Source organism: Haliotis rufescens, unplaced genomic scaffold, assembly GCF_023055435.1.
Source record: "Haliotis rufescens isolate VD_foot unplaced genomic scaffold, xgHalRufe1.0.p SCAF_82, whole genome shotgun sequence".
In the NCBI taxonomy this organism is placed as follows: domain Eukaryota; kingdom Metazoa; phylum Mollusca; class Gastropoda; order Lepetellida; family Haliotidae; genus Haliotis; species Haliotis rufescens.
In genome coordinates this window covers 1,739-26,415 of record NW_025964375.1, presented here as the reverse complement: position 1 = coordinate 26,415, position 24,677 = coordinate 1,739, and the positions used below count along the sequence as shown (strand labels likewise).

At 40.0% G+C, this 24,677-nt stretch overlaps 2 protein-coding genes across 3 annotated transcripts; one reads left to right on the top strand and one right to left on the bottom strand.

Annotated features, from left to right (window-relative positions):
* Nucleotides 1-4,444: 4,444 nt before the first annotated feature.
* Nucleotides 4,445-18,279, bottom strand: LOC124144064 (39S ribosomal protein L4, mitochondrial-like). 2 transcript variants are annotated; one of them, XM_046513305.2, is made up of 10 exons: nucleotides 18,080-18,277; nucleotides 16,157-16,232; nucleotides 15,379-15,562; nucleotides 14,356-14,407; nucleotides 12,777-12,894; nucleotides 11,715-11,821; nucleotides 11,156-11,206; nucleotides 10,527-10,585; nucleotides 9,277-9,350; nucleotides 4,445-5,903 (listed from the first exon to the last, which is right to left on the bottom strand). In XM_046513305.2, exons 1-10 carry the CDS (start codon nucleotides 18,167-18,169, stop codon nucleotides 5,734-5,736), a joined length of 981 nt encoding a protein of 326 aa, XP_046369261.2. In that variant the 5' UTR covers nucleotides 18,170-18,277; the 3' UTR covers nucleotides 4,445-5,733. The 2 variants fall into 2 exon arrangements, with proteins under 2 accessions (XP_046369261.2, XP_046369268.2); XM_046513312.2 differs by lacking the exon at nucleotides 4,445-5,903 and adding an exon at nucleotides 6,969-8,087 and having other exon boundaries at nucleotides 18,080-18,279.
* A 170-nt stretch (nucleotides 18,280-18,449) lies between these two features.
* On the top strand, nucleotides 18,450-23,520 carry LOC124144078. The gene is made up of 4 exons (XM_046513323.2): nucleotides 18,450-18,585; nucleotides 20,282-20,624; nucleotides 21,582-21,663; nucleotides 22,235-23,520. Exons 2-4 carry the CDS (start codon nucleotides 20,307-20,309, stop codon nucleotides 22,465-22,467), a joined length of 633 nt encoding a protein of 210 aa, XP_046369279.2. The 5' UTR covers nucleotides 18,450-18,585; nucleotides 20,282-20,306; the 3' UTR covers nucleotides 22,468-23,520.
* Nucleotides 23,521-24,677: the final 1,157 nt, after the last annotated feature.

Sequence of the window (24,677 nt, the reverse complement as noted above, 5' to 3'; positions counted from 1 at the left end):
AGTTAACTGACTGTAAAACTCCAGTTTCCATCCTATCCGAACTAGGCTGGAATGTCTGGACTCGATCGTAGCGCCACCAGTGGCTATTACGAGTTGTGTCCCTTCTATGTCCCTCCGATTGACCAATCAGATTCCTCCTCTCATATCACTTGCATTTGCTTCAAATGATCAATAATCAAGATCTATATTGTAATAAATCGGGCCTTACCTCGCGGAGTGCATCAGATCACGTAAGCACCTTAAGCACATTAAAAACATGAAACGACCGAAATTTGCACATTGCAATCCATGTTGTTTACGGATCGGATGTCTAGTTCGTTACGAGATTTAGATTGGACTGCACAGACTCGTTAGTCCAGCCAAAATGTAACTCCGGAATTCCAGCCTACTTCGGCAAGGCCGGAAACTGGACTTTTATAGGTGGTGAGGAGAGTGACACTGATGAATATACATTTTTGGTCACATTGGTGCAAGCTGGATAGATTATTTTCTGTAATCTACAAACCTTTTCTCTTGTTATAAAACATTTCAAAGTCATAGCAGAGCAGAATTACACGACCTTTCAGGTTATTACCAGCACAATCTGTCATGGACGTTATATAAGGGACGAGTGTCTGTGTTAGGAGTCCTGTAACATATTGCATTCTGACCGTTGTAAACAAGACCTCATCTGTGCTACTGGTTTGATAACAGAAGTATTGATAGTTCTGTAGACTTATTTTCATGTGCGTTGCTACAAGCGACCTCTGTATTCAAGCGGAACGCTAAGTCAAAGAGATACTTCACAGGGAAATGGTATGATAAAGAATGCCATAATAGTTAGCTAGAGGCCCGGAGAGCACTTAGAAGGTACAGAAACTGCAACAGTTCGGCTTCTTTATAACGTTTAAGCAACTTCGTAATAGATACAAGTCAATCACTAGATGTAAGTGTACTTCATTTAAGAAAGAGCAGCTGCATATCTTAGAGGGATCGCTTGATTACAGTAAATTTTTTTGGAACAAGTTATATACATGAGTTGTAAAAGTCCTTCTCAAATAACTATTTGTGCAGATATTTGGTACGAATATTTGGTACAAAATATAAAAAGAAGCAGGTTTTAGCCCCGAATATGCAATAACGGATAATGCGCTCCCACTAAATGCTTGTATTAAAAAATGTTTCAGTAATATTAGAGTTAGATTTGATGTTGCCTTTGTAGACTTGAAAAAAACAATTGATTCTGTAGACAAGAATTGTTATGTATGTGCTTCGAGTGTCCTATTGGACTAAAACAGGGCTGTGCACTACGCCCAATTTTATTTTTATTTTTTTATTAATGTGTTGGCTGCTGAAATTCTTGACACGTCGAAGAGGTGTACAATTATTCTCCGACTTACATGAATTGTTTCTACTGATGTTTGCTTAAGATGGTATTTTTATTTCTGATCGAGTGAATGGGCTACAGGAGCAACGGAATATTCTAGATAATTACTGTTCAGCTTTGAAGCTAAAATGTTAACATGTCAAAAACTAAACTAATCGTTTTTCGTAAAGGTGGAATTGTTGAACAATGTGAGAAATGGTATTATCGTAATGAGTCGCATCAGAATATAAGTACCTAGGAGTTGGGACTAACGATGACTCCATCTTTAACTTTAACAAGAGCAACGTGTCACATTTGGCGTTCAATGAGAAAAGATCACCAATAAATGTTTTAAAATTGGTTTGGACATATGGAAAAATCCCACTCGGAACATTCTTCAACTATTTGATTAAAAAATTTAACCCACCCTTCAAAATATGGGGACATTAAAGATAAGAGGTTGTAGAAACTGTCCAACATCTAGCATGTAAATATTACCTTGGTACATGAAATAACCTTCCAATGTAATGGCTTTAGGGGAATGTGGACGGTACCCATTGTTTATAAAAACTTCGGTGAAAAGCATTAAATACTGGCTAAATCTACTTCATATGTCATCTAATAGACTTCCGCGTAAGGCTTACGAAATGTTATTTAATTAGGATATAAACATTGTGTTTTCAATGTAGAGCTAGGATACCTGTAGATTTAACCGTTATTGAATAGTGTAGTAACCGTAACTTTGTTTTGTAGCCAATAATAGTACATAATTATTCATATATGCCTACCGACAATGACCAAAAGAAGTATCATTCTAAAATTATTAGCTTCTGTGGTGATACGTCCATCAAATCGGCTTTTTCAATCATACCTCTGACTGACCAATCAAAATCAAGTATTTTCCAAATTCATGGTAGAATCTTGATTCAGTAGGTAGACTTATTCAGGTCTTGACCTTGAGTACATTTGCAACCGATTTTACTTGTGTGAGAGTTGGGTGTACAAGGCTTAATATTGAAGCAGGAGACACCACATAATTATAAAATCTGAAAGATTACGTTCATATTGTAATCTGAACAATATTAAAGGTATCTATCATTTCATCTTTATAAGTCCAGATACCACATAAATATGTAATTCGACCGACAGTCCAACGATTTATTCGCCTTATGGCAACCTCATATTATCAAGATTTAAAATCTGTAATATTTCAAATATGTCTTCAAGATCAGAAATGTACTGAAACGAAACGTGTGAATCTGTTTGTAAAATGATCCTATAATGCCTTGTATGCACTTCATGTATTTAGGCCAATGGCCTTTCTAAATAAACATTTGAATTTTAACCGTGCATAGACAATGGGGTCTATTACACTCTCCCAGCAACCTATTACTGAAGGGACATGTATTCAGGGCTTGTTTCTATTTACCTTGTCAGAACTTTCTTCCACATCGATAGTAGTTTGTTGTTTAAAGTGCAACTTACTACTATTGATAAATAATTGAATCTGGACCAGACAAACCAGTGATTGATACTATGAGTGAGTGAGTGAGTATGGTTTTACGCTGCTTTTAGCAATATTCCAGCAATATCACGGCGGGGGACACCACAAATGGGCTTCACACATTGTACCCATGTCGGGAATTGAACCCGGGTCTTCGGCGTGACGAGCGAACGCTTTAACCACTAGGCTACCCAGCCGCCCCGATTGATATTATGAGCAATGATTCATGCTGTTGGGTACATGAAACAACCAAGTCACCGAGCCGGACCACCAGGTCCATTCAGTCACCTCATATGAACCTAACCTGACCTGGAAGACCCAAGGGTCCTTGCACAGCTGCACTGTCACACTCTCTGATGAGGCACAAAACAAGGTAATATGAATACTTTATTTCACCATCACACACACATCTGACATTTCACATGTCATCAAGTTCAAGTTTGACAGATTAAATGCACTGTATCAACAGATAATATAAGGAAGAGAATATATGGATTTCAACAAAGGTTTCGGAGTATATGCTTACTCCTTCATCAGGTGAATGAATGCCATGAGGCAGAGAGCATATATATGTATATGTAAGGACAACAAAATTAATAAGATGACAAAAGGTGGCAAAAAAACAAAGGGTAGAAACTAACAAGGGAAGCTAACAGATGATTGGCGCTGATAGGTGATTAGCAATAGACAATGGAAGCCAACAATGCTACAGTAATTAGCACTGTCATCTTTGTCATCTTATTAATTTTGATGAAGGAGTAAGCATATACACTGAAACGTTGTGTTCCTCATAATAAAGAAGTTGACATAGTGCTGTCATCTTTGTCATCTTATTAATTTTGATGAAGGAGTAAGCATATACACTGAAACGTTCTGTTCCTCATAATAAAGAAGTTGACATAGTGCTGTCATCTTTGTCATCTTATTAATTTTGATGAAGGAGTAAGCATATACACTGAAACGTTCTGTTCCTCATAATAAAGAAGTTGACATAGTGCTGTCATCTTTGTCATCTTATTAATTTTGATGAAGGAGTAACCATATACACTGAAACGTTGTGTTCCTCATAATAAAGAAGTTGACATAGCGCTGTCATCTTTGTCATCTTATTAATTTTGATGAAGGAGTAAGCATATACACTGAAACGTTCTGTTCCTCATAATAAAGAAGTTGACATAGCGCTGTCATCTTTGTCATCTTATTAATTTTGATGAAGGAGTAAGCATATACACTGAAACGTTCTGTTCCTCATAATAAAGAAGTTGACATAGTGCTGTCATCTTTGTCATCTTATTAATTTTGATGAAGGAGTAACCATATACACTGAAACGTTGTGTTCCTCATAATAAAGAAGTTGACATAGCGCTGTCATCTTTGTCATCTTATTAATTTTGATGAAGGAGTAAGCATATACACTGAAACGTTGTGTTCCTCATAATAAAGAAGTTGACATAGTGCTGTCATCTTTTTCATCTTATTAATTTTGATGAAGGAGTAAGCATATACACTGAAACGTTGTGTTCCTCATAATAAAGAAGTTGACATAGTGCTGTCATCTTTTTCATCTTATTAATTTTGATGAAGGAGTAAGCATATACACTGAAATGTTGTGTTCCTCATAATAAAGAAGTTGACATCCATTAATTCTCTTCCTTATGTGTATCACTTATAAATGCCTTTCAAAGTCAAAGACCTAATAGATAACATCTCCAACAGATGACCTTTGACAGATCACATCAGGTGATGTATTTGTCCTTGACACCAAGATCAGTTGATAGCACTAAACATGAATGGCACTGCAGTACCCTACCTCGACATGATGACATTCCTGTACACAGCTCACATTGAACAGACCCACGTCTGAAGATAAAGAAACTATGCAAACACTGTCTCAGTGATTCGGATGTGTATTCCAGGACTGTGTTTCACAAAGCACTCAGAGCGCTAGAACTATCAAAAGCCTATGTTAAAAGTAGTGACGATATGGCGGTCGTAACTACTACAATCACTGAAAAACACAGCCCAGTTCCTTACTCATACCATCACTGACTTCAAGAAGCTGATCACATCAACAGGAAACAAAACCTTAGAGTTCCTGCTCATTCTGTACATGTACTGTGTACGTTGAGGTAAATTATCAAGTCGAATTTCACAGAGGTGACATTCCATACCTCACACAAAGGCTGTATCACTAACACAACAAACATATCTCTATCATCTTTGCTGTAGAGCTGATCTGTCCCTGTGGTTGATCTATGCCGTCCATGTTGTTGATCTATGCCGTCCATGTTGTTGATCTATGCCGTCCATGTTGTTGATCTATGCCTTACACTCATCCTTGGCTACACCCATTCCTGGCTGGCATCTCCCATCTTGGATTATTCCGAGTATTACATCTCCATTCCATTATGAGAAATACCCTGGACACATCTGCCACAATAGCTTTGTTTGGAGCCAAATTCAAATTACAGGACACTAAATATAGATGTCCAATCACATTACCCCCATGAGAGAGATATTCTGTGCCGAGGAAGATTAATATGGGGATGTTTTGTTTGTCTGTTGTTTAATGCCACACTCAGCAAAATTGCAGCTATATGGCGGCGGTCTGTAACTAATCGAGTCTGGACGGACATCAGTGACGGACATCATAAGCTTCGATCAACCCAATTGGGATACGATGACAATCATCAACCAAGTCTGCGAGCCTGATCCCCCGATCCCGTTAGTCGATGTTGGGATGTCATTTCCTCGTTATGCCAGTAAATGGGTCCAGGATATTCATCATAATAGAATGGAGATATTATATACTTGATTGTGGCTGACCATCTCCGACTGATAAAGTGTCGTCTTCACGTTCTCCTCCTACACACAGTCTCCAGGTTCACCTCTTGCTGAGGGGCAGCTTGTACGGCTTGATGCCTCTGTGACTCTGGAACTTGGTGTCCATCTCTGTCTTGTACATCTGATGCAGCAGCTTCTCCTCCAGCCTCTCCACAGCGGCCACCGTCAGGACCAGCGTCTCGTGCTTCAGCATACTGTACACGTTCAGCCCTGGACAGATAACAAACTGTACACGTTCAGCCCTGGACAGATAACATACTGTACACGTTCAGCCCTGTTCTGTGTTTGTCCATGGCAGAACATGTACAGTATGTTATCTGTCCAGGGCAGAACGTGTACAGTATGTTATCTGTCCAGGGCAGAACGTGTACAGTTTGTTATCTGTCCAGGGCTGAACGTGTACAGTATGTTATCTGTCCAGGGCTTAAAGGGGTGTACAGTATAGCCAGTATGTACACCCCTTTAAGCCCTGGACAGATAACATACTGTACACGTTCAGCCCTGGACAGATAACAAACTGTACACGTTCTGCCCTGGACAGATAACATACTGTACACGTTCTGCCCTGGACAGATAACATACTGTACACGTTCAGCCCTGGACAGATAACAAACTGTACACATTCAGCCCTGACAGGTAACATACTGTAAACGTTCAGCCCTGGACAGATAACAAACTGTACACGTTCAGCCCTGGATAGATAACAAACTGTACACATTCAGCCCTGGATAGATAACATACTGTACACGTTCTGCCCTGGACAGATAACATACTGTACACGTTCTGCCCTGGACAGATAACAAACTGTACACGTTCTGCCCTGGACAGATAACATACTGTACACATTCAGCCCTGGACAGATAACATACTGTACACGTTCAGCCCTGGACAGATAACATACTGTACACGTTCAGCCCTGGACAGATAACATACTGTACACGTTCAGCCCTGGACAGATAACATACTGTACACGTTCAGCCCTGACAGGTAACATACTGTACACGTTCTGCCCTGGACAGATAACAAACTGTACACGTTCAGCCCTGGACAGATAACATACTGTACACGTTCAGCCCTGTTCTGTGTTTGTCCATGGCAGAACATGTACAGTATGTTATCTGTCCAGGGCAGAACGTGTACAGTATGTTATCTGTCCAGGGCAGAACGTGTACAGTTTGTTATCTGTCCAGGGCTGAACGTGTACAGTATGTTATCTGTCCAGGGCTTAAAGGGGTGTACAGTATAGCCAGTATGTACACCCCTTTAAGCCCTGGACAGATAACATACTGTACACGTTCAGCCCTGGACAGATAACAAACTGTACACGTTCTGCCCTGGACAGGTAACATACTGTACACGTTCTGCCCTGGACAGATAACATACTGTACACGTTCTGCCCTGGACAGATAACATACTGTACATGTTCTGCCCTGGACAGATAACATACTGTACACGTTCTGCCCTGGACAGATAACATACTGTACACGTTCAGCCCTGGACAGATAACATACTGTACATGTTCTGCCATGGACAGATAACATACTGTACATGTTCAGCCCTGGACAGATAACATACTGTACACGTTCTGCCATGGACAGATAACATACTGTACACGTTCAGCCCTGGACAGATAACATACTGTACACGTTCAGCCCTGGACAGATAACATACTGTACACGTTCAGCCCTGGACAGATAACAAACTGTACACATTCAGCCCTGACAGGTAACATACTGTAAACGTTCAGCCCTGGACAGATAACAAACTGTACACGTTCAGCCCTGGATAGATAACAAACTGTACACATTCAGCCCTGGATAGATAACATACTGTACACGTTCTGCCCTGGACAGATAACATACTGTACACGTTCTGCCCTGGACAGATAACAAACTGTACACGTTCTGCCCTGGACAGATAACATACTGTACACATTCAGCCCTGGACAGATAACATACTGTACACGTTCAGCCCTGGACAGATAACATACTGTACACGTTCAGCCCTGGACAGATAACATACTGTACACGTTCAGCCCTGGACAGATAACATACTGTACACGTTCAGCCCTGACAGGTAACATACTGTACACGTTCTGCCCTGGACAGATAACATACTGTACACGTTCAGCCCTGGACAGATAACATACTGTACACGTTCAGCCCTGGACAGATAACAAACTGTACACGTTCTGCCCTGGACAGATAACATACTGTACACATTCAGCCCTGGACAGATAACATACTGTACACGTTTAGCCCTGGACAGATAACATACTGTACACGTTCAGCCCTGAACAGATAACATACTGTACATGTTCAGCCCTGGACAGATAACATACTGTACACGTTCACGTTCAGCCCTGGACAGATAACATACTGTACACGTTCAGCCCTGGACAGTAAACTTAAAACAGTGTGTACAATTTTTCCTTTGAAAAATCTTGTTCATGTTGTCAAGGCCACAAAAAATATACTATTAAAAAAATTAAAATAGAGCTACAAGGCTCTGATTCTCAGCTTCAGAAGTCTGTTAGCACACCATAGCTGGGATCATTCATACAAAGCTTCAGCTTCATAGTCCTTGTAGTTTCAGAGGTGACGAAAAAAATGCAGTAACACTAGAAAAAGAGGGCTATTTGCAGGGTCAAAATACAAAATGTGTCAAGACTGATCATAATACTTCTTATTATATGTTATTCTGCATACCAAATACTTGCAGTACATCAAACTACATATTGATACATGTAGAAATGGCAGTGTAATAGGCAAAAATGACTTGATAAAAATCGGTTTGGAATTCAGTGAGCACGAGAGTCACCACAGCTGGGATTGTTCATTCAAACTTTCAGCTACGCAGGTCTTGTACTTTCAGAGGAAATGTAAAAAATGTAAATGTTTACGAAGGACAACTGGTCAGACAGACGACGACATCAGCTCATTTTGCTTTTACTCAGGTGAGCTAAAAATCTGAGGTGGTAGGCATTCTATTTTTTAGACTTTTCTTAAAACGATCTTTTCAAAGAATCTGTGTACGTTATTTCATAGTAACCGTCTATGGATGTGACTCAGATGATGAGTATGATGTATTTCATCAAGTGGTCATCAGGCGGCAATGTATATATAGTGATATTCTTCATCCATAGGTGGAGGCACGGGTGGCCTAGACGTCTAAGGCGCCACGATTCGCTGTGCAGTTGCATCCCTTGGGCACGCCAGAAACCTATGATTGTAGGTTCGAATCCCGGTTCGCCCCTATTATGTTTCTAGGTTTGTCAGCACCATACCCGTGCTCGTGGGTTTCACCAAAGTGGTAAACGTCTGAGACCTGCATCACTTCGGGCTTTCCTCCCACATTAAGCTGACACGCCGCGATATAACTAGAATACTGTTAAAATCGGCGTTAAATCCCAACTCACTCACTCATTCATCCATAGATCCTTGAGGACAATAAAATCATGTGAGGTGATTGGGGATGAAAAATCTTATAATTAATATATGATGGCCACAGTTTTGACAAACTGTGTTCATTTAAACAAGTGGGTCTTCTACATCTGTCTACAAGTGACTGAGAGGCATCTCACCATACACAGGCAGCAGGTTGAAGTGGGGAGTGTTGCTCAGGGCCAGCGCTATATTCCGGGGCATGTAGTCCGTGCTGAAACACACGCCATGGACAATGTCACCTCACTGCTTGGAAACATGACTCAGTTCAGGTATTGAAATAACTCACACTGCATATCTTAGCTTGAGGTCTATCACTGAACAATGACCTGATCACCCAACAATTATTTTCATGTCATTCAGTAACAAGTATTTTTGTCAATAACTACATAATTTTGTTATAATTTTTTATAAATATCACCTGAAGAGGCAATTTTGTGCAAGATGGAGTACAAGTGACCCTATTTCAGGGAATTACTTGTAACGGGGGACCGTCTCCCATATGAGTTACATCCCCTACACTACTCTACTGTAGGAGGTGAGGTGAAATTGGGTTTAACGTTGCGTCCAAGATTATTGCACTTATATAGCGACGTGCATGTACGTGTGTGTGTTTGTGTGGCTGCTTGTACTAGTCCGGACTGATGCCGATTTATAGTGCTAGCACACTGAGATACCATGCCGCAGTTTAACATGAATACCCCACTCAGACACAGTATACTGACTCCAAGCCGACCAGTCCTTGTTTAAGCTCCTTAATGCCAAGCACCAGACAAGGTAACAACAAGTACCATCTTTTAACGTCTTTTGGTATGATGCGGCTGGGGATCGAACCCCGGACCTTCCGCTCTCCGGACGGACGCTCTACCATTAGACCACGGAGGCGGTTCTACTGTAGTAGTACTTGCTATAATAATGATGGCACTCCATGATCATGACAACTACTTCCCTGGTCAGTGGATCAGATATGCTGGGTAGTATTAAGTATCCCCTTGTCCTTACACGAGGAAAACAAATTCATGAACATGTGCAAACACATCCTTTACAGGGGTTGATCTGGACCTGCCCAGAGGCCGAAATCTGGCCCCAAATCTGTAGTAAATGTCAGCAAACATTCCCAGATTGGACGAAAAAATATCCCAATTCATGTTATCATAGTCATAACTAATGTTATTGCCTTGCAGAAGTGACATGTATTTCACAAATTACAGGACCAAAAAAGATGAAGAGCCTTAAATACTTTTTTGACTGCATTCACAATGTTAAAAACCTGTGTATTTAAGAAACACTCTATTTTGTAAAAAAGATTCCTTACTTTCCTGCTAAGGGCACTGAGTTCCTAGTTGTAGATAAATCCCTGTTGTAATTTGTGAGGGTGTGGGCTACTTACTCATCTACAAAGAGAGCGGAGTATCCCCAGTACCGACTGTCAACCAGGTCCTCCATGTACTGCAGGAGGAGAGAAAAGGAAACCTTCAGAATCCAAATGATGCCAATGCAATGCCCGCCATGGAGTGTGAAAGTCCATGGGACCATGTAATACTAACACCTAAGATTTAGGGGGTCTCTTAAATGAAATACCAGAGAGTGCCTTATGAACCCCCATGACCCCCTTAATTTCCAACACTGCTCTTTACAATTATTGGAGTCCCACTCATTTGGGGGTTGAAAGATCAAACAAAACATTTCAAGACTCTTAAGTCAAGAGAGTGATCTGGGTTTAAAGCTTAACACTAGGACTTTTTTGCCTTAAATCAGAATCTGATTGTCTGATTGGCACTCATCATGCTTACTTTCACTTTGGCACTCATCATGCTTACTTTCACTTTGGCACTCATCATGCTTACTTTCACTTCAAAATTACACTTCACACAAACACACAAGCCTAATGTTGAACATGTAGATGAGACTCTTTAAAGCATCGGTCGTTGTCAGGTTACCATGGTTACTGCAGTTACTTTATCAACAAATGTTCACATCACATTTTATGAACATTACACATGGATACTAAGTACTTACTTGTGGATCATCAGTGGGTATGTCTAGAGAATCAACTATATGTAAGTCATTCTGAAAAAAAGAAAACCAAAATCATTTATAAAGGCACCATGATAAATGTCTGATAGTAATACCTATTCTTGAAAAATTATTTATCCGATTCTTTGTTGAGAATATGATATTGATAATTTGTCTTCTAAATAAGATAGGCTTTACCATGTTTACGGCATGTAAATTGTTAATATATTATAGTTTCTGTTGAGGACTTTAACAATATTCTACAATGTTTTCATTGACCTGTCTATATTTGACAATACATTCCACTCACCTGTGCATATTTGACATTTTCAACTTACCTGTGCTTAATTGACAATATGTTCCCACTCAACTGTGCGTATTTAATAACAACTTTTTCCTACTCACCTGTGCATATTTGACAACATTTTCCTTCTCACCCGTGCATATTTGACAACATTTTCCTCCTCACCTGTGCATATTTGACATTTTCCTTCTCACCTGCACATATTTGACAACATTTTCCTTCTCACCTGCACATATTTGACAACGTTTTCCTTCTCACCTGTGCATACTTGACAGACAGCGCCACCCTCAGACCCTGCACCCTCACAGCTGTGGGTAACATGTAGAAATAACTCTTAGGGCCCCTGGGTCCCATGGCTCGTCCACCTGCAACATTACAGTTGGTTAATATTTTGTGACGGAACTTTTTTCACTTGGGCTTCAATTAAGGTTTAGGGTTTTGGTCAGGAGGAGTTACCTCCCTTCTACTGTTAAGCCAGGTAAGCCATCAGATGTGTAATTTGGGAGTAATTTGAATCCTCAACAACTTTTTCAGATCTCATAGCTTAATGTTCACATCTCAACTGACCTCACATCGTATACAATTACTTTTCCTGAGAGATTCAGTGGTGTCTTATTACCTGACTGGCCTCCCCTGAGGGTCAGACAGTCTGAGTGCATGATGTCATACGCCGGTCACTAATATTCCAGCCGTATCTACTGTATATCGCCATCTATAAAGCGACCCCACATATAAGACGACCCCCCTGCACAAGCCTTTAAAAATCGCTGCTAATTTATAAACTCCGTCTATAAATGATAATGAACTGTTTCTATAACCAGACAGTGTAATTACATGATTAGTTTGCGTACTTCATTACGGATTTGTTGACATTGGTATTTCCGGTGATACATGCTCACAGTTATGTCTGTGTTTGGGGGAAAAACATCAAAACTCTTAAACCCTGTGTTTAAGACCCCTATTACGAGGTACAAAAAAATGCCTTATACACAGCGATATACGGTATTGTCATTCCAACAGCTCAACGATCAGCTGTGGGCAATGCAACTCCATGGTTGATATACATAACATGAACAACAGTGCTGTCAGTACAGTAGACTCAAGTGTACCCATCTGATCATCATTCTAGTTGCTCTTATGAAAAGCATGGGAGGATAGACATGTCTGCTCGGCCATTAGTCAAAAACTAGTGAAAAATATATTATTTTACCTATCCACAAGTCTGAAATGAGTTAGATAAGACCAATGGTGCTTACGCCTGTATGGGGCAGCTCTTCTACTCCAGAGCCCCCCTGGGCTTACACTTTGGGAGTAACTCACCTCCGACCCACAGAGGTGATCTGATGCTGCTGTGTCGAGCTCTCCCCAGGCCCTTCTGTGGCCATGGCCGCTTCCCGCCCCCCTGCACCTCCGCCCGGGACTTGGTCTTGGCATGTGACTAGCAACAACAAGCATACCACTTGGAGCACCTACTCACCGGTGTAGAGAGCCAACTACATAGAGGCAGGGAATATAGCTAATATTAATATTACCTTCAGAGCTCTAGAAAAGCTGCGTATCTGCTTAAAGTATGCATCAGAAATGCAGAAATATGCAGTAAAATAAAATCCAAGCGTATCAAATACGCAACGAACATTACAGATACGCTACAAAAATAAAACTTGTGCATATCATCAAAATATTGTGAAGTAATCCTGTGTATCGTTTAGCAAATCAGCAACTTATTTTGAAATTATAAACCGTCATTCCGTCAACCTTGCCAAACTCCACGATGACAGTTACATCATGATCATTTGCCATCACACTTTCTTGTGGAAGTATCGTGGTATTTTTGAGTCCTATAAAGCTCTCGAACCCACACGACACCAGTTTGCAGGGACTAGATGAATAGTGTTTTTAAATATTTAACTTAAATACCCTAAAAACTAGTGGGAAACAGAAATTTGAATACCCAGATAGAATTACTGATACCCAATGATTTTAAAATGCATGGGTAAAATACACACAACACCAAAAGCTTATCTGGAGCTCTGACCTTCAAACCCATATTATCACTTTGGTAAACATGGTAAAATAGCACGACTATTTTGTTTATTTACTATCACTTGACCTTTTTACTAATAGCATATCACACACAGAAACAGTCTGTGACTTTAGCCACTAGTTTGAAGCCCAAATCAAGTAAAATCTTGTTTTGTCTAGTAAGCTAGTAGTAAAAGCCCATACATTAACACTAAGACACTGAAAATTATATCAAGTGACAGGTTGGGTCTTGCAGACTCAAAGGTTTGGGGCACAAACTGTAGAAGTTAAATTGTGTGAAAAGTGTTGATTTTCAAGACCCGTGAAGATCCGGGGTAGAATAGGTCTTCAGCAACCCATGCTTGCCGTAAAAGGGGACTATGCTTGTCGTAAAAGGCGACTAACGGGATCGGGTGGTCAGGCTTGCTGACTTGGTTGATGCATGTCATCGATCCAAATTGCGTGGATAGATGCTCATGATATTAATCACTGGATTGTCTGTTCCAGACTCAATTATTTACAGATCGCCGTCATATAGCTGGAATATTGCTGAGTGCGGCATAAAACAACCAACCAACCAACCAACCAAAGCTGATTTTCAAACAGCTGTAGAAAACTTAACTGAAAGCAAGTTCATTTACAAGATGCAGTTTTCACATTTGTAAAGTAGTGTCATGTTTCTGGGCCGATCTGATTCATCACTAATCGTCTGTGAGTCTGCTAATTCCCCTGAGCGACACCATCTCCACCACACAACACACTCCAGCGCCACTACATCGACTCTGTCAGCCAGTAAGCAGCAGTAACACTTATTACACATATACACTCTACCATGACTACAGAGGATTTGACTTCAATAGTATCACTGTATACTCACAATCCTCTTATATGTTGTCTGCCATTGTATATTCTTGTGAAGCATGTCTAACCTGAAAATAAAGTTGAACTGAACTAGAACAGGTTTTTACTCTAAAAAAAAACAAGTGTCTCTCCACTCCTTTTATGCACATCACTTCAAGTTGTTACTATAAATGTGTTTGCACATCCGAAAAACAGTAACAGCAAAGATGTACTGGGCCCCGTTCCCCAAAGCGATCTTAGCGCTACGATGATCGTAACCCTATGTTAAAGTATGGGACTTACGATCACCTAAGCGCTAAGATCGCTTTGAGGAACGGGGCACATCCGAAAAACAGTAACAGCAAAGATGTACTGGGCCCCGTTCCTCAAAGCGATCTTAGCGCTACGATGATCGTAACCCTATGTTAAAGTATGGGACTTACGATCACCTTAGCGCTAAGATCGCTTTGAGGAACGGGGCCCTGGTACAGATTCTGATTAATGCACATGTACAGATTCATGCAATTATTATTCATTACTTTGAGAGTTTTCAAGTTCTGGCTCGAAATGGGTTGGTAACACCGATGACGACGAGAACAAGCCAAAAACAATATGTCTCCCCTCCTTTTGAGAGTAGGACATAATCAGCAGGCTTTGTGTCATTAGTGTCAGCACTGACTAGTGTACCCGGGTAAGTGAGTTATATCACAGCGTGTCAGCTTGATGTGGAAGGAAAGCCTGATGTGAAGCAGGCCTTCGACATTTACCACTTTGGTGGAACCCACGAGCAGGGGTATGGTTGCACCGTGCTGACAAACCTAGAAACATAATCGGGACGAACTGGGATTGGAACCCATAGATCAAGGGGCGCAACTCTGCACAGTGAATTGCGGTGCCTTAGATGACTGGGCCACTTTCATGTCAGGTGAGCTAAAAACCTCAAGATTTGGGGTGTCCCTGGATTCAACCACTATAGCAGCAACTTCAAAGATCCCACTACCCCTACTAATCTCGAACACTGCTAATCATGCTAACAGTATCCAAACAGTTTGACCGCTACCTTGGATTGGTAGCAAATATTTCAGGATGAAGATCAATGACCCCCAGCTTCTCATCCTCTATAGTGTCCAGGGTCTCCAGCCAGGCCTGGCGGGATCTCATGCGGGGGTGGAGGTAGTCCACCTTGCGGGATGTCATGACCGGCAGGGGCGGGTGCATGGTTGGGGGCTGGGGGGACTGAGCCTCTGGAAGTGGAAAATACAGTTATATTGTCTGTGATGTATTGATGAAAATATCTGAATGATGTACCGTTAAAATGATATGATATTAACAGGGATGCAATTTCATCATTTACTAGCCGGAATACTAGTGAGTGAGTGAGTTCGGTTTAATGCTATTTTGATAAAACGCACCATTTCTATGTCCTGTATATTACATGTGGAAACTTTCAATACAACGTCTTACAATTTGTAATACACTATTTGTATCACTTGTCTTCACATTAACATGATTATCATGACTGTTACATGTTAATTATTATCTCTTACAACTCAACATGCTCGGCATGTACAAAGAAGTGATCAGCTAGGTTTTCACTGAATATGTTATCATGACTTAATTATATTGTTGGCTATGTACATCTTGACCATGTTTGGTCAGCACATTGAACATATTAAACATATAATAAATATTTGTCATGTTTAGATTTTATTCTAACGATGCCATACAACAGCCATGTTATCATGGTTCCCAGTAGTATTGTTAGCTGTGACAATGTCTAAGAGTGACAAATATCAGGCGTTCTAAGACAGAGCATAAAATCATCCCTGGCAACTTACTGGTACTGCTTTCAGGCTGCTCTGTCAACTCCTGTAGTTTGTTTGATGTTGTTGAAAACGATTGAAGACAACGTTCCTGGAAATGCAGTCATATTGAATATGAGATACTCAGCTTCAGCAGATAACTAGCCTGTGATAATCAGATAATACTCAAAATCCTAATCCTAGATCATAAACATGATAACAGGATTACTGGCCACCAACCATTCACTGACATTTTTTGGTGTTACCGTATTTGACGTAATAAGCGCCTGGGGTGCTCTAAAAATTAGATAAAAAGGGGTTCTTATTTGAATATAATTTTGGTGAGAAAAAAAACAGTTGAAAGATCGTAAATGTCAGGGTTTATGCTGACAGCCTGAAATGATGCAAAAGAAAAGTATGTGCGTATCATACATGACAGATATATTTTCCAGAATTTAATTGCCCTTATAATTAAGGGTGCATTTAACACACGAGTGCGTATTATACATGAATAAATAAGTCTTGTGGACACTGATCAATCGGAGGGGTGCTAATTGGGATTGTTCACTATCCAATGTATTAGCAAATATTGCTGTGGGCGCTAATTAGAGCGGAGCGCTTATTACTTCGAATACAGTATTTGTGAAACATTTGGAAATAAAAGTTTACTGTACTACTAACCTTGATTTTTTATGAGACGTGTGACTATTTGAAAATGTGTTCATTTCAATCTATGGAAAAATGTTGATTTCTATTCATTCAATACCATAACAGTGTATAGAAACAATGGAAACAGGAATATCCATTCAACTATACATGCTAATGATTTCAGTTACCACTATCTTCTTCAGATAACAAAATACCATTTTTGACGTAATAAGCACCCCACTCTAATCATGCTAATAAGCGCCCACGGCAACATTTGCTAAGATATTGGCTAGTGAACAATCCCACTTAGCACCCTTCCGATTGATCAATGTACACAAGACTTATTTATTCGCGGATAATACACACTTGTATGTTGTATGCACCCTTTATTATGGGCAATTAAATTCTGGAAAAATATATCTGTTGTACATAAACATTTCAGGCTGTCAGCATAAACCACGAAAATTTATCTTTCAACCAAAATAATTTTCGAATAAGAGCCCCCTATTTCTAATTTTGAGAGCGACCTGGGCGCTTAGTATGTCGAATACGGTACTCTTTCTAATCTCTGTTACTAGGAGACAATCCATAATGAAAAATGATATGCCCATCCTTATCAAGAACACTATTTGCTATGGATTTTGCAATATAACATATGCATGTTTGAAAAAAGTACTAAATTAGGCCACAGGATCATATTTTTGTGAACAAATGACAGATCGATTAATTGTCAGCAATGATTGAACAAAATGTGAATCAACTGGTTGTTGAATGTTTACGTGAACTAGTCACATGACAACACTCATATGTCCTTTCTAAAGTTATCTTGAAGTAAATGAGCTTATCTTGTGTAGTTTTACTCTTCCCCAGAAGAATAAGATCAAGTTTGCTTATTATTTTAATATAAACTAAATCTTGCTTGTAATTCCATAGGAAAAGGGCAAAAGTAAAAAGGGTCGAGAATCGAGATCATGCATGATGTAACTAGCTGTTGGCGATAACCGGTCCTTGGTGATAGCTGGTTGTAAACCAGTGTACAGTAGCATTTAATTCCAATCAATCCGCACCATACACACTTATCAGATTCAGTGTCACTGTGCACACATTCACAAAGACCCGTCAAATACAGTAAAATGATTCAGATAAAATTAACAATTCTAATTTACGTCTTTTTTTTTGCATTTCGTCAAAGTATAAAATCTACCCAAGATAATCTGCAGCAATGTGTGCAACAGTAAACATGGTAAGTAAAGTTCCATGATACAAAAACAAAAATGGTGAGGCCCCCTTTACTGTTATTTAGCAACTCACTTTGATCTTGTTCCTTGCAACGGTTTGTCGGACCAGGAATGACGACATTACTCTTGTGAGGAATGCCATTTGAGTCGTGCACATCTCCATGTTATGTGTGTTGAATTATGAGACTTAGACTTCTGTAAACTAGATCTTGAGCTAGCCTAGAGGTCGCATGGTTGGAACAGGAAACAGCAAGAGTAGCCCGCCCTTAGTTTACAAAACTGCAAATAGTAAATATTACCAAATGTGGGATATGATTTGTCTAAACTTTTAATTTGGGAAACATGAGACACACGTCTTGAGCATCAATTTATTAGAAGTGTAATATAACTCTTTTCCATTTTATTACGACTCATGTCATTGAAATTGTAATGTGAATAAAATCGAAAGATTGCGATTACCACGGGCTTAAATTTACATAAAGCCAATATTAAAGTCGCAGAACTGTCAAGAAGAGAAGGATATTTCCTAATTTCTATTTACAAAGACGTTTTGATATACATCGGCAATATACAGATACAGTAAGTTTACTGATATATCCATTAATAATTTCCCCTAAACATTATTAAAATGTTGAATGAATTTTAGCAGAAATGGATTTTGTGCAACACTGTTTATGTTTTGTAGATCTAGCCAACTTGTTTTGAAATCTACATTGAAAAACTTTACAGGATTTGTGTGTTGGTTAAATTGTTGATCAGCCAAATAACAATGTGTTTTTAAATGTATTTATATTTATATAAATATTTATATTTGAAACCTCTGATCAACCTTCCTGGCACACATCATGCTTGCCATAAAAGGCGACTATGATTGTCGGAAGAGGCGAGCTTACGGGATCGGGTGGTCAGGCTCTTGACTTGGTTGATGCATGTCATCGTATCCCAATTACGTGGATCGATGCTCATGATATCAATCACTGGATTTTCTGGTCCAGACTTGATTATTTACAGACTGGAATATCATATAGCTTGAATACTGCTGAGTGCAACGTTAAACAACAAACAAACCAAACAAAATCCTGGCACACATAATGTTTGTCTCCTACATAGATGATACAAGTGAGTGAGTGAGTTATTGCTTTACGTCACATCGGCAATATTTCAGCCATATCGTGACGAGCATAGATGATACAAGATATGGAGGGTCACAGGTGTCCCAGTTATCTAGCATGTGTTTTAGCACCAAGAGCTGAGGCAATGGAGCAGTTAGCATATAGCAGTGGTGGAAGTGTGTAGCTTCCAAGTTATGGAGAGTGTGGTGGGTTGCACATTTGGAGGTACGTAGCTCAGACGGCAAGGAGTCCATGAAGCCAGCGTTAGAAATTGGCACTAGTCCTATAGTCCTTGCCAAACTGCCCAATGGTAAAGGTATCATAAGGACTAGAAGAAATTTGCCCTTTTTAAGGGTTTTGCTTTATGTTATCATTATAAGGACTAGTGGCCGAAAACTGTTAGTTTCTAACCCTGATAAAGCCCTGACGTATGCCGTACATGCATCCCTGGCTGTCTTAGGTGCCTTGTTTCTGAGGCATGTGAGAAACATATTATCGTCAGTTTGAAATGCCCTGAATCAATTTCCATGTTTGTCAACATCATAGAGCTGAGTATCGCCTGGTATCTTGCATTACGATTTGTATCACGATACGGACTGACGATACAACCAGTATCTCGATAAACCACATCAATTAGTTAGCAATGATTAAATCACTGAAATACAGCTCTGAAACCTCTTTCTTCATACATTTATTTATTGTTATCTCAAAACCTTTATCAAGGAAACCACAAGAAAAAAACAGTTTGAAATGAAGGGATGGTTATTAAATGTAACAGTCGGTGGGTCCTCAGTGCTCAGCCACCACGTCCTCGTGCTCTGCCATGCTTACAGGTGGCGCTGTGTTACTTCTGCTATTACAGGAGGTAACTCTGTTAGTTCCTGTTCTATTTATATTAGTGTATCACGATCCCACAAACTGACGATTCAACATGTTCAAGTATTGTGTGTACCAAATTATCATTGTTTGTTTGTTTGTTTGTTGTTTAACGCTGCACTCAACCAAGTCAGCAAACCTGACCACTGATACAGTTAGTCAATGATACTGTAGGTATCTGTGAATCGTTACAGCCCTACAACACCATGCCCGTACTCATGATGTTAGTGAAATACTATTGAAAGCGACATTAAGCCTCACTCTCTCCAATCAATGTTATCATCTAGTAGGCCAAGGTGATCTCTCTGTAAGATGTCTCCAGTGCCAGATGAAGACCCAGATAAGCAAGGTATTGAGGACATTGAAGACATGGACACCCCCAACATGGTGATGCCAGCCGTCATGGAGGACAGTGAGGACGAGGAGGACACTGTCCCCCAGGGCTACCAGCCTCTGTCTCAGGGACCAGAGGACATGAATGGAAACAATTTTGATGAAGATTCTGACGATGACTCTGGCATGTCAGAAGGAGAGGAAACTGGTGGTCAGAATGTCGCTATGGGTACTGGAATAGTACCAAGTGGACTTTATCCCAACTATCCTGAAGGAGACCTTCCATCATATTTACAGGTAATTTCTGTTTAGATAGTCAGGATTAGTTTTGTTTATGAAATGAATCGGGATGGATGGATGGATTTAGTGTGGCCATTATTTGAAAAAGAAGTTGACGTGCAGAACGACAAAAAAGGTTTCAGTTTTGATAACTCTTTCATGTTTCCTTTTTACCTTATAATATAATTGTGATAAACTGTAGACTCTTTGCACATGATAAAGCTAAACACATGTTAAGAATTACCCGTTCAGATAATCAGTAAGTAAAAATACTAAGTAAGTGTTATAAATCAGTTATTTTTGTGGGAAGAATGAACTATTGATTAGGACATTGTAACATATGCCCAACATTAACTTAAGTAGCCCTAAACACCTCATCTTCCCGAGGCAAGAGAGTTAACTGACTATAAAAGTCCAGTTTCCACCCTTGCCGAACTAGGCTGGTATTATGGAGTTACATTTTGGCTGGACTAACGAGTCTATGCATAGTCCAATCAAAATCGCGCACCGAAATCGAAATCCGGTTCGTAAACTGTCAGGCAGATTTCGGTCGATTGCAGGATTTGCAAAGCATGTGCACCGCCAACTCATTGTCAACAGACATTTTCGAAACCTTTTCATGTTTTTAATCAAGGTGCTCGTGTGATTTGATGCTCTTCGCGATGTTAGACCCGTTTTATCACAATATAGATCTTGATTATCGATCAGATCGTCTTGACTGGGCGCCGCCATTCTGTTTGAAACAAATGCAAGTGATGGGATGGGATTGGTCCAAAGGAGAGGCTCAGAAGGGACATAACTCATAATAACCACTGGTGGTGCTACAATCGAGCCCAGGAATTCCAGCCTAGTTCGGCAAGGGGGGAAACTGGACTTTTAAAGTCAGTTTACTCTCTTGCCTTGGGAAGATGCAAACACCTAAACTAGTCTTTGCTGGTGATGAAGTGCTCAACTGGTCAACTCTTGCTGTTTCAGGTACCTGATCTTCCACAAACAGACAAGAAAGATATGCTGTGGAACCAACCACGTCTCGCCAGCGCTGATGGAATGGACTCAGGCAAGTGTTTGTTACTGCTTTACAGAGTTGTTTCCCTTAGACATGCCAGGCTCCTCTGATCATGGATTTCAATCTATACCTCGATTCCTCCTGCCAAAATTCAGATGATAATTGTGAAGTTGACACGATTACACACTATGAACCACGCCTCCGAGCCTGACCATTCGATCCTTTTGGCCTCTTACAATACCCATACATTTATTGGGATCTGAAGTGGCACAGTTCAGGCCCAACATTTCACTGTCCCCAGCAACCTATGTTTGTCGTTACAGGCGCCAAATGGATCTGGTGGTTGGGCTGAGTGACTTGGTTGATAGCGAGTCATCATACCCTGATTGCATGGAGCGTTGTTGACACTGTCATACATTGATGCAGACGTGATTATTTACAGGCGGATGCCATACAGTTGGATGAATGATGAATGCAGTGTTAACAACCAATAAAGAAAAACAAACTGTGCAACCCACTCACTAAAGAAATAAACTATATTGGGATACAGCTTTTGTTTTACTATTTTACATGTAGTTGTGTCGGTATGAGTATGTTGGTCACTGTACTGTTATCCTTGCAGGTCAAGCAGCTGCTGTTAAGAATGCAATGAAGGGATTTGAACTTCCTGGATGTAGCATACCTGACTGGGCCAAAAATGTATCAGAGGACAAATGGAAAGAGCAGCTTATGTCTCGCCTGTCTACCCACGGCCCCCGAGATAATATCTTCTCAGCCTCCCTTGTGTCTAGCAGTGAGATGTCGTCACAGAGCTCCGAAAGCAGCCTCAGTGAAGCAGAGAAGGAAATTGGCTGAGAGTATTCCATACTCTTGTGAAATAAACTATTGCATGAAGGAATAATGTGCGTGAATGTGAAAGAAATTGTTTATGGTAAACTGACTTTTTCTGAATCCAGCCATGATGTATGCCGTAACTGTACTGCAAAACGTCAGTCACTTTCACCGACTCATTCACTCACTATCTAACCACTGTCTCCAACGAAGATGATGCTTGTTAAAATTAGAATAAAAATACTTTCAATTACAATGACCGAAAAAATGTACCGGTACTGTTGAAAAAAACAATTTGTTCAGCGTCTCATGTCAGAGAAAAAAAATTGCATGTCTTAAACATTTTTTTGGTTTTTAACAAAAATCCCAGCCCCTGAGAATAAGATGTAGCTGTTCCTTACGCAGTTGAGTGTTGACATCAGATCCAGTGTCTATAAGTCCATGCACTAATGACTTGACTTTTGAAGGTGTTAATGTCATTAGTAAGCTCCAGTAGCATAGTGCAGTACAATTGCTGGGTTTTGTTGCTACTGCTCCAAACCACAAAGCTGCTTTTGGTAAGGACTGAACATTTAGTACTGCAGGCTGAAGAATGCTTAGTCCATAAATGCCTTTGTTTTCTTTCTTTTCTGTCTTAATTGCTGAAATAAGACAAAAACTAAATTTAGAAACCCTGCTTGATCAAATTAACTGTGAATCATGTGTATTGCTGCTTTTACAGGAAGTAACATTTCTTGGTGATATTTAAAGTATTTCTATGCCAGACTTCTTTATTTCTTGGTTTAAAGCTTTGTGTGAAAAAATCCTGGTTGGTAGCCCTGTTAGGTGGGATTTACAAAAATCATTTTTTATTTTTTTCAAAACATTTACAGTGCTGATGAAGCCAATCTTGTCAGTCTTGCATTTTAATATATTGTGAAAGTAATGTATATTTTGTAGTGAAAATCCAAGTGTAATGTGGTCTGCTCTACTCATTGCTTTAATGGCAGTCAATGGTAGGGTTCTCCCATGTCCATGTACGCAAGGGGTTCATTTCACCTCAGGAGATATAAAGAGCCTCATTTCATCAGCTGACTACATATTGACAGCCAACTACACCGCTAAGTGTCTGTATGTATTCACGGGTGATGGACATGTGTTTACAAACCCATGAAGTATTGACTATGATACATATAGGTGTAATTCTTATGATGAGAGATGTTATACAAGGAGGGACAGTAGGTATTTCCCCCACACTGCAGTAGACCAGGGCCAGTCAGGGACAAAACTGATCCCAAGCACCCAATGCTCCTCAGTATGGCAAGACTGAATTGGTGGTTACAATGGGTGACTGGGATGATTGCGTGCTCATGCTGTCAACCACTGGTTTGCCTGACCCACACTTTTTTCCAGGGCACAGTTTATAGGTGGAATATTGTTGGTTGGTCGATCTCTTTCAGATCGTTTACACTGAAGCGATACCTGTCTGTGTGAATATGTGAGGTCACCATCCATAGAAAGTCGCATTGGGTGAGCTGCTTTATCAGCGTCAAGGTTTCTAAAGTTTCGATACAAGTGAAGGAAACGTTTCTGAAAGTATAAAACAAATATATTTGGGGAGTTCCGATTGTAAGATAAGTGAATCTACACTATTATAATGTGGAAAATTTATACTTCCATGTTTCCAGCGCATTTACATCGAAAAGGTCCTACTATTGAGACTATGTTTGTATGTTATTGCAGTTTCCCTTTGCTGAGATTGATATTTTCAAATCAAGGTAGTAAAAAATTAAGTTGACGCATTTTAGAAAGCAGACATGTCATTGGCTAAAGCAGCAGCGCATCCTTCATTAAGACTAGGTCAATGTTCACTCAGGGTTCACTTGAAACAACCAACCGGCTTAGATCTTCATGCAGAGAGGTATTGTTTTGGAGTAAAAAGATTCAATAAGATTGGCTGTCTGGTGTAAGAGACCACTCAGTCACTGTAGTGTACCAGGTTTAGATACAATTTAAAGTAGGTATCTAACCCTGCTAATCATTTCACCGTTGTTTTACAAATATGATTTACATTCATGTCAGAAACGGGAATGGTGTTTTCTGGAATATTTGTCCTTTGAAGTCATTGCAGCAGGTCTCATGTTTAAGCTTCCATTCTTTAAGTTTGGTTCCACATTTATTTATTATTTCCACCTTTGCAATCATGGAACTTTGTCAGGGGGATTTAGTTGAAAATAATAATTAATCGCAGAATA